Source organism: Sapajus apella, unplaced genomic scaffold (genome assembly GCF_009761245.1).
Source record: "Sapajus apella isolate SASKATOON/1434 unplaced genomic scaffold, GSC_monkey_1.0 scaffold2, whole genome shotgun sequence".
NCBI lineage: Eukaryota > Metazoa > Chordata > Mammalia > Primates > Cebidae > Sapajus > Sapajus apella.
In genome coordinates this window covers 59,766,664-59,777,611 of record NW_022436942.1, presented here as the reverse complement: position 1 = coordinate 59,777,611, position 10,948 = coordinate 59,766,664, and the positions used below count along the sequence as shown (strand labels likewise).

Below are 10,948 nucleotides of genomic sequence, written 5' to 3'. Positions count from 1 at the left end.
ATTACCCTTAGGCAGGTTATTTACTACATGTCTCAGTTTCTTCATCTGTAAAATAGGAACCAATTGTAGGAATCTCTCAGGTATACTAGGATGAAACAAAATGTGTCCAAAGTGCCTGGCACATAGGGTGGATTTCCCACCCCATATACCCCCAAGTATGTGAGGCACTAAAGAGTATTTCTTCCACATCAAGTATAGAGTGAGGCCAAAGATGCTATATGGTTGAACAATAGAAACCAAGTTTAGCCACCTCTAAATAAGTGTGGCTTATTACCATTTTAGTTGTAAACAGTAAACCTTTAAAGTTTCAAAGAAACCACTTGTTTTCTTTGCACTAGTAACTTTGTATTAATGTGGTTTTGGCCATACATTAGAAAATGTTTTTATCAGGAAATATTTCATACAGAAAGTAATGAAACATAATAAACTTGGAAATCTGACACCAAATCTAAGACATAGAGCATTATGAGGACAGTTCAAGCCCCCCAACCCCACCATGTGCTTCTTCCTTGATCCTATTCCTTCTCAGAAGTACCGTCCATCCTGAAAACTTTGAAATCGTTTTTCTCTACAGATTTACCACATATGTACACACACTCAGAGCCCCTATTACAGTGGCATTCAACTCTTATTTTTCTATGACTTTTTCTCCCACTTAACACTGTTTCTAGAATTCATCTATATATCTATATATATAATTAGCTGATTTCCGCTACTGTATTTTGGTATCTGAATATACCATTTTATTTATTTACTCTCTTGTGGAAAGACATTTGAATTGCTTCTAGTTCTTGACTTTTATCAATGGTTCACAAACATTCTTCAGATCCATAGTTCTTGGTTTCTCTAAGAGTGGAACTTGGGATCAGGGAGTATACCCATCTTCAAGTTTACAAGATTATGCCAAATTGCTTTCCAAAGTGGTTTATAAGATTTCCTATTGCTCTACCATGCTTACCGGCACTTGGTATTGTCAGCCTTACCAATCTGATGGTTTCAAAATGGAATCTAATTCTGGCGATAACTGGCATTTTCCTAATTACTAATGAGGTTGAATACAGGAGTGACTCAAACAATTTAACCACTAGGCATAGCTAGTACAGGACCCCTGCTAGTCCAGGTATTCTTTAACTCCTGGTATGAGAAGATATGGAATCTAAGGACTTCATGTAGCCAGGGTGGCACTTGGGGGTCTCAGTGTAGTGTAGTGACTACTTACCAAGCGATACATAGTACTTTTTTTTAAATGGCACAGCCATGTCACTAACTGTTAATGTTTAAGGACCATTTATGTTTCTCCTTTCGTGCAATGCTTATTTCTGTCTTTTGCCACGTTTTCCACTAGATCATCTGTGTTGATTCATCAGTATTCATTTTATGTCCTGGTATTACTAATTGTTTAACAGTACATGTTATATGCTGTGTCCCAATTTGTGTCTTAAGTAGAAGTTCTTAATAAAATAGGATTTATTATTAACACGTTCTCTCTGTAGTTCGTGTGTCTTACTTTTGATATCTAATAGGGCAAGCCCCTCATCCTGTTCTACTTTTGTAAGTAGAACCTGTCATGGTTATTTTCAGCTTAGTATCTTCCATATAAATTTTAGAATCAGCTTCGCGGGTTAACATGAAGAACTCTTGGGATTTTGCTCCGATACACATTTAACCAAAGGGATCAACTTGGGAAAGAAAAAGGAGCATTTTATGGTCCTGAATATTCCTATCCATGAACATGGTTATAGTTCTCTATTTGTGCAGATCTTACAGCCTTTTCCTAAAATTTTATAATGTACTATATAGCGGTACTTGCAAATCTTTTGTCTGATTTATCGCTAACTTCTACATTTTTTCTTGTTATTTAAAAATGTATCCTTTTATTTACAAACTATGTTTTAAACTTTCACTAGTGTCACATACTTTTTAGTGAAGACCCAGTAGTAGTATAAAGTGTTTTATTTATTTAAAAAATATGAGCATGATTTTATTAAACTATATATTATATAATCTATCCAAAGTTTAACTTAAATAATAAAACCTGGTTGGGTACACTGGTTCACACCTGTAATCCCAGCACTTTGGGAAGCCGAGGTGGGTGGATCACTTGAGCCCAGGTGTTCGAGACCAGCCTCGCCAACACGATGAAACCCTGTTTCTACAAAACATTTGCTGGGCATGATGGTGTGTGCCTGGGAGGCACAGCTACTTGGGAGCTGAGGTGAGAGGGTCACTTGAACCCAGGTCAAGGCTGCAGTGAGCTGTGATTGTGCCACTGCACTCCACCCTGGGTGACAGAGTGAGACCTTGTCTTGGAAAAAAAAAAAAAAACACCTCCCCACCCCAAAACAATCTGCTGTAATTTCAGACTAGTAGAATATTCCAGAAAGTTTATGCTTGTATCAGCACAGAGAGGCATTACTCCACCATTGCTAAATCTTTCAGGCTATGGTTCTTTTGTCTCTTGGCCTTATAGCCTGGACGCAGGAACTCTATCTTTCTCTTCTTTGCTTCACTTTTATTTTTGTGTTTCTTCATTTTTTTCTTGGCAGCAATATCAGGATTAGTTACAAACTGGAAAAAAGAATAGAAATTTTATATTACTTGTAAAGTAAATGTTAACCCAATAAAAATCAAATACAGAAATATATGTAAAAAACATATGCCTATTAAAGAAAATCTGAAGCCCCAGCTGTAAAGTCCCCAACCACTCTCAAACCCTTGATCCTCCCTGGGTGTAAGTGTGACACAAACATGCACACTTAATAGTTACAAGCCCAGTGAACATGCCATATTTTTTTTTTTTTTTTTTGAGAAGGGGTCACTCTTGTTGCCCAGGTTGGAGTGCAATGGCACGATCTGGGTTCACTGCTACCTCCGCCTCCTGGGTTCAAGTGATTCTCCTGCTTCAGCCTCCCAAATAGCTGGGATTGCAGACATGTGCCACCACCCCCAGCTAATTTTGTATTTTTAGTACAGACTGGGTTTCTCCATGTTGGTCAGACTGGTCTTGAACTCCCAACCTCAGGTGATCCACCTGCCTCGGCCTCCCAAAGTGCAGGGATTACAGGCATGGGCCACCACGTCCAGCCCATGCCATATTTTCAAAGAGCAAACTTACCTCCAGAGCCTTCCTCTTTTTCCGGAGTGCCCTTTTCTCATGAGCCTGTTTCTGTACAGAGGCAAAGGCTAATGAGAAGCTCTCAAGCCCAACCAGCTTTTTGAGTAATTCTATGATTTCCTGGGATAGATTCTTCAGCAAAGGATCTAATCACACACACAGAGTAATGATCAGAGACAGGTAGGAAAGGATACATTTGAACATCAACAAAATTAACCATATGTACAACATTTATATACAGCTATTGATCTGGCAAGAAACCCCAAATAAAAAAAACATTTAAACTTGCAGCAGTATCACCGTTACTTCAACATTAAACACTGATCTAAAACTAGCCTCTGTGTTCCTGGGATGGGGAAACCAGCAATGCTGGACATAGCACTCCAGCCACTACCTCACCTAGGATGCAATAAGCAATCAGAGAACATGAGGCCCTCTTCCCAGCGGAAACCAGGCTCTGAAGACATTAAAGTAACTTGGGACCTTGACAGAAACGTTCTGAATTACCTTTGTTTACCTGCTCAGTTCTGTGCAGATGGGGGGAAAATAAGAGATTCACAAGCGCCTTCTAATCCATGATGGATCAGAGATGCCTAGCTCTGCCCAAAGTAACCTTTTTTGAGGGGGGAGGGGTCAAAGTCTCCTTTGAGAAGTTGACAAAAAGTCATGTTCTCCCACCCTTTTCTTCCCCTCACCCCAAATACAAGTAACCCCCGATTTCAATTTCAGGGGAGCTCCAGACATCTGTTCTAGATCACAAGCTTCTTACAAAACTTTCCAGAGTTAAATCCCCAGTGCCCGGCAGATATTAGGTGCTCATTAAATATTGTCTGACTTGAACCAAAGCACACCTGAACCTGATTTTGTCAGCAGCCTCAATCTTTACCACTGCTTTTTCCTAAGAGTGAGGAAACTTTCTCTCAAGGTTGTAGGACCATAAAGGCTCTTGCCTTGACATTCACTTCATTTGTTTCATTTTTAACTCTGAACATTCACTTTACCTCCTCTCCTTCCAACCCCCAATTCCCTCTTTCCCTTTTATTACCAACAATTAGAATAAGTGAGGGAAAGGTACCAAGCCAGGAAAAAGAAGAAACTTTAAAATGACATTTTAAAACTTTCATATAAAAATGATAATACTTGTATTTTTGATTTGTAATTTTTTTTTTTGAGATGTCTCTCTCTTGCCCGGGCAGGAGTGCAGTGGTGCAGTCACGGCTCACTGCAGCCTCGACCTCACAGGCTCAAGTGATCCTCCCACCTCTGCCTCCTGAGTAGCTGTGATTTGCGCACTACCACAACCTGCTAATTTTTGTATTTTTTGTAGAGATGGGGTTTTGCTATGTTGCCCAGGCTGGTCTTGAACTTCTGGGCTCAAGTGATCCTCCCACCCTGGCTTCTCAAAGTTCTGGGATTACAGGCATGAGTCATTATACTCAGCCCATAATTTTTAAGATGATACTGTAATGACATTTTATTGTGCATTATTATTCATTGCACTATGAGGTTTAAACCCATCCTGAACCATAGGTTTTTTTGAATATTTAATCTACGTTGAGGATAAGGCGTCATCTTTTACATGAGAAATACTCTTTCTGGGACAGCAGAAAGCATACGGAAGAGGGCATCAAATATAATACAAATATGCCTATTTGTTTAAGTATCCTGATATCTCAAAAGTTCTCTTTTGTAAAATAAACTCTGGCTGGGTACAGTAGCTCACTTCTGTAGTCTCAACACTTTGGGAGGCTGAGGTTGGAAGATTGTCAGAGGCCAGGAGTCTGAGACCAAGACCAGCCTGGAATAACATAGTGAGACCATGATTTGTCTCTATTTTTAAAAAAAATGTATGTGTGTGTATATATGTATATAAACAAATATAAACACATATAAATATAAATAAATATATAATTTAAAAATGTACATATATAAATAAAAATACATCTCTGGCAGGGAGGGAGGACAGAAAGGAAGAAGGAAACATTCAAGAGAGAAGTTAGGAATCCTCATGTGCAAATATTCAGGAGAAGAGAGGACGCAGGATTACCTTGCTCTGAATAGGTGCTGTTCAGTTCTCGAAACAAAGGAGCTATGATCACTGGGAGATACGGCTTTACCTTGTCTATCCCCAGATCCATTGCTATAGCACCAAGGAACTTAAAGATGCATGTTCTCTGAAAAGTACAGAGCATTTTTTTCATTTGAAATATTTCTCTTTAGCACTTAATCATAGACACAGCATTACTTTAGAAAACAGGGCTCAGTCTATTTTGGGACAGATGTTACTGCTGTAGCTTGGGGTTCAAAGACAAAGTTACTAGGGACTTAGAAGGATCACTAATACCATTAAAATACTTTTTAAAGAGAAATGACTACTCTCAGTCATTCTGTGCACTCATCACACCTTTAAGAGGTTTCTAGGCGAATAAGCAGCTTCCAGTTTTGCGATCCGGGACAGCTTCTGGATCAACCACAGCAGTGTGGCCGGCCTGCTGGGCTCTTCCTTCACCTCTTCCTTCTCTTCTCCGTCAGACTCAGCTTTCTCATCTGCACAGGCCATGCCATCTCCCAAAGCTTCTTGTCCTTCCAGGTCTCCTTTTATCTTACTTTGCTTATTCTCACAATAAGGTTCCAGTAAATACAATACTTTGGCTACGAACAGCAAATTCTTAACAACCTTTAAAAAAGGGGGTGGGGGAAGAAATTGAACTTTGATTTTGAAATAAATAAGGCTTAGTAGAGCATAAGCTAAAATAGGTATTCTACAATTAGAAAACAAAAACAAACTAGGTATTGCAACTATTTAACATCTATAATAACTATTAAACGATGATGGCTCCATTTCATTTTTACATCATTCTTTTCATTTATTTATTTTTTACAGATGAGTCTCAATCTGTCACCCAGGCTGAGGGCAGTAGTGTGATCTTGGTTCACTGCAACGCCCTCTCCCAGGTTTAAGTGATTCTTGTGTCTCAGCCTCCTGGGTAGCTGGGATTACAGGCACACACCACCATGCCCGGCTAATTTTTGTATTTTTATTAGAGACGGGGTTTCATCATGTTGGCTGGGCTGGTCTCCAACTTCTGGCCTTAGATGATCTGCCTGCCTCGGCCTCCCAAACTGCTGGGATTATAGGCGTGAGCCACCGCACTCAGCCTAGATCATTCTTAATTTCTTCCTCACAGTGCATCCAAACCCATTTCCACATAACTTTGATCAATCTGTGCTAGTTCTACCATTTAAAGTCATATAGAATAAGTAAACATTTTCCTTCCAGGTCCTCCATTTACATTTTTTGTTTGGTTTGGTATTTGGGTATTTTTTGAGACAGAGTCTCACTTTGTTGCCTAGGCTGGAGTGCAGTGGTGTGATCTTGGCTCACTGAAACCTCTGCCTACTGGGTTCAAGCAATTCTCATGCCTCAGGCACCCCAGCAGCTGGGACTACAGGCCATCATGCTCAGCTTATTTTTGCATTTTTAGTACAGACAGGATTTCACTATGTTGGCCAGGCTGGTCTTGAACTCCTGGCCTCAAGAGATCTGCCTGCCTTAGCCTCCCAAAGTGCTGGGATTACAGGTGCGAGCCACCACGCCAGCCCCATTTTACATTTTTAATGACAGCTTTCACCCCACCTCCATTAAATTCCTTCAGCCATTCTACGTGAGCGCCCATTGCACTCCAGCCTAGGCAACAGAGTGAGACTCCATCCTAGACTGTTGATAGAATAGGCCACTTCTGTTTCTTTTGAGATGGAGTCTCACTCTGTTGCCTAGGCTGGAGTGCAGTGGGCGTTCATGTAACCTTCGCCTCCCTGGTTGGAGCAATTCTCCCTGCCTCTGCCTACCAAGTAGCTGGGATTACAGGTGCCCGCCACCAAGCCTGGCTAATTTTTTTGTTTTGGTAGAGATGGGGTTTCATCATGTTGGGCAGGCTCATCTCGAACTCCTGACCTCAGGTGATCCGGCTGCCTTGGCCTCCCAAAGCGCTAGGATTACAGGCATGAGCCATTGCACCCAGCCAGCCCCTTCTTTTAAACTGAGAGAACTACAGTTCTTACCTGTTCTCCTAGAGACTGATCCAAGAATTTGGAATGCAATTGATGGCAAGAGGCGAGAGAGATACTTTTCATCTGTGAAAAGAAAATGGACATTGGTAGACAAAACACAGGACATTTCGGATTTTTAAAAACTAAATATAATAACCATAATACAACTAATGTACTAGATTTGCTCTGAATGACCACCTGTATAGATTTGGAGAGAAAAGGTTCATGACCAGAAACTGAGTAACTGCTACCTTCTACCTCCCCTAAGCATTTCATCCCAAAGAAATGGGACACTTTCACATTCTGGTGAGAAACAGGTAATAATCCTCTACATTTTCCTTTTTTTTTTAGACAGACTCTCACTCTGTGGCCCAGGCTGGAGTGCAATGGAGTGATCTCGACTCACTGCAACTTCTGCCTCCCGGGCTCATGGAATTCTCCTGCCTCAGCCTCCCAAGTAGCTGAGATTACAGGCACCCACAATCACATCTGGCTAATTTTTTGTATTTTTAGTAGATATGGGGCTTCACCATGTTGGCCAGGCTGGTCTCAAACTCATGACCTCAGGTGATTCACCCACCTCAGCCTCCCAAAGTGCTGAGATTACAGGCGTAAGCCACCATGCCCAACCAACCCTCTGCATTACTAATAGAGCACTTTGCAACAATCCAATATGTTTTTCTTCTTCCTTTCTTCCCTTCTGCCCTCCACTCATTCAATATTTATGGGGTTCCACTATGAGTAAGACATTGTGCTAGGCTCTAAGAAGCCAGAGACATATATCATGGCCCCTAACATTTTCTTTTCTTTTCTTTTTTTCTTTGTTTGAGACAGGATCTCAAGTCTTGCCCAGGCTGGAGTGCAGCAGGATGACGACAGCTCACTGTAGCCTTGACCTCCCTGGGCTCAGGTGATCCTCCTAGGTCAAGTCTCCTAAGTAGCTAGGACTACAGGTATGCCCCACCAAGCCCAGCTAATTTTTGTATTTTTTGTAGAGATAGGTTTTCACCCCATTGCCCAGGCTAGTCTTGAACTGCTAAGCTCAAGCAATCCGCTTGCCTCAGCCTCCCAAAGTGCTGGGATGACAGGAGTGAGCCACCATGTGTGGCCTGGACCCTGAAGTTTTCGTGACCGTGATCTCATTTACATCATCAACAAGGTTATAAGGAGGCAGAACAGACAGTATCAACCTTATTTTCCAATGCTGATAAAGAACTTAAACATTGGCTGGGCATGGTGGTACGAGCCTTTAATCCCAGCTTCTCAGAATCCCTTGAACCCAGGAAGCAGAGGTTGCAGTGAGCCGAGATCGTGCCATTGCACTCCAGCCTGGGTGACAGAGTGGGACTCTGTCTCAAAAAAAACAGAACTTAAATATATAATGGAAGATGGACATGCTAAATAAGCAAATTAGAAGTCTGACTACACTAATGGTCTAAAAATTATCTTGGAAAAAAGTGGAGAGTGACCCCTCTCCAGTGACTAACATGGCTGTTGATTCACCTGTACAGGTTGTTGGTTGGAAGAATTTCTCCCAAGGGCTGGCCCCAAGATAGTTACATGAACCAGAAGGAACATCTTATAGTTATGAAGGAAGACAAAGGTTTTAGAGAAACCTTACCTTTTGGTCAAGGTCACTGGTTAGGAACCTGATTGCTACAGGTTCTGGGAGTTTCTTTTTAGTCTTTTTGGTATTCCATTTTTGAATAAGTTCCTCTGGCTGGCAAGAGGCAAAGAGTAATCCAAAAATCTGGGCTGCTGTGAGCCATACCCAGTTGTGTGGATGTCTCAGGTGAGAGTGCACATGACCTGAGGGAACCAAAAAGCATTCTCAGATGTCACACGGCCTTCCTGATTGTTTAGAGGTAAATATGACTAAGTTAAGCATTTACAGAGTATTACGTGTTTGGAGTGGGGAACCAAAGATGAACAAAATAGGCCAGTGGCTGGGAAGTGGGGACAGGGGATGAAGAGAGGTTGGTTAATGTGTATAAAAACAGAATTAGAATTAGATAGAAGGAGTAAGTTTAGTGTTAGCACAGTAGGGTGACTACGGTTAACACTGATGTATTGCACATTTCAAAATAGCTGCAAGATTTGAAATGTTCCCAAAACAAAGAAAGAATAAAAGTTTGAGGTGAAGGATACTAGTTACCCCAATTGGATCATTAGACATTGTATATATGTATCAAAATATCATAGATACCCTGTAAATAGGTATAATTATGTATCAATTTAGAAAAAGACAAATAGTCCTTGCTTCCCAGAAGCTCACAGTTGCTAGGGAGGAGTGAAGTAGGAGAGGCACTGGAAACAGCTAGAAAACCAACTCCTAGAGTGATTAAATGACTCTAATGGGGTACAAAGAAGCCCTCAAACAGACCAGTTCCATAAGAACTAGGTTCAGATTCAAGGGAGATAAGGTGGCATTAACAGTTACATTTTCTTTCCTTTTTTTTTTTGAGACAAGGTTTCACTCCTGTTGCCTAGGCTGGAATGCAGTGGTGAACCCTTGGCTCACTACAACCTCTGCCTCCCAGGCTCAAACAATCCTCCTGCCTCAGCCTCTGTAGTAGCTGGGTCTACAGGTGCACGCCACCACACCCAGATAATTTTTGTATTTTTAGCAGAGATGGGGTTTCATCATGTTGGCCAGGCTGGTCTCGAACTCCTGGCTTCAAGTGATCCACTTGCCTCAGCCTTCCAAAGTGCTGGGATTACAGGCGTGAGCCACCACACCAGCCAACAGCTACATTTTCTAAAGTGAGTAATGTGTATGTATATAGGTACAGGCTTGTTTCTAATTAGTAGAATTGGTAGCTCCAAGTAGCTGCCTGTAAAGCTATCATTTACTTACTGAAGGCTTTCTATATGCCAAGGGCTAAGTGTGTTACATGTATTATCTCATTTAGACCTCACAATTCTGTGAGGTTGGAATTATAATTTCCAGCTTACAGATGAGGAAACAAGTTCCAGAGAGGCTATGTGACATGCTAAGCTGTAACAGGAAGAGCCAGTCCTGGGCCCTGCTTCATCTGACCTCCAAACTCTTAATTCTTCAGCATTTGGCTACATGGTCATTCTCTATACACCATACTGAGAAAGTATTTTTTGTGGAGATGGGGTTTCATTTCACCATGTTGCTCACGCTGGTCTCAAACTCCTGAGCTCAAGTGATCTGCAAGCCTCAGCCTCCCAAAGTGCTAAGATAGCAGGAGTGAGCCATCATGCCCAGCCTGGATCCTAACATTTTCACGAACAGGATCTCATTTAATCATCAGCAAGGTTTTTAGGAGGCAGGACAGACAGTATTAATCTTATTTTCCAATGCTGATAAAGAACTTAAACATTAATGAAAAATGGACATGCTAAATAAATAAGCAAATTAAAAGTCTGATTACACTAATGGTCTAAAAATTATCTTTGAAAAACCTTGACCTTGAGCACGACCCCTCTCCAGTGACCACCACTTCATTGAGCCCCAAACTTCCCCTTTCTCACTGTGTAAAGGGGGAAAAAAAGATGAAAGTTTTATAATGTGGGAGTTGGGAAACAGAATGGATTACTCATGTCATATGTCAGTTTTAGTCTTTGCTGCTGTATTTCATGGACATATTTTTACTTTTGATCTATATGAATCTTTGTAATAATCTGATCATGTTGCATTGAAGCTACACCTGAGTAGGTCATAGAGTAGCCTTGTTATTTCTCACAAAATCTGAGTTCTGGCTCTTAAACCAGGTGAATACTTTATTTCAGTTAACAGACCACAGAAGTAGTAGT

At 41.2% G+C, this 10,948-nt stretch overlaps 1 protein-coding gene across 1 annotated transcript in view; it reads right to left on the bottom strand.

The window, feature by feature from the left end:
* Positions 1 to 333: 333 nt before the first annotated feature.
* Positions 334 to 10,948, bottom strand: part of UTP20 (UTP20 small subunit processome component) — a 122,746-nt gene continuing 112,131 nt past the window's right edge. The window contains exons 47-52 of the mRNA XM_032283212.1: positions 8,787 to 8,997; positions 7,178 to 7,249; positions 5,520 to 5,792; positions 5,163 to 5,289; positions 3,116 to 3,261; positions 334 to 2,568 (exon numbers count right to left, since the gene is read on the bottom strand). Coding sequence (XP_032139103.1) covers positions 2,413 to 2,568; positions 3,116 to 3,261; positions 5,163 to 5,289; positions 5,520 to 5,792; positions 7,178 to 7,249; positions 8,787 to 8,997 — 985 coding nt within the window. The 3' untranslated portion in view covers positions 334 to 2,412. The remainder of the gene's footprint in view (positions 2,569 to 3,115; positions 3,262 to 5,162; positions 5,290 to 5,519; positions 5,793 to 7,177; positions 7,250 to 8,786; positions 8,998 to 10,948) is intronic.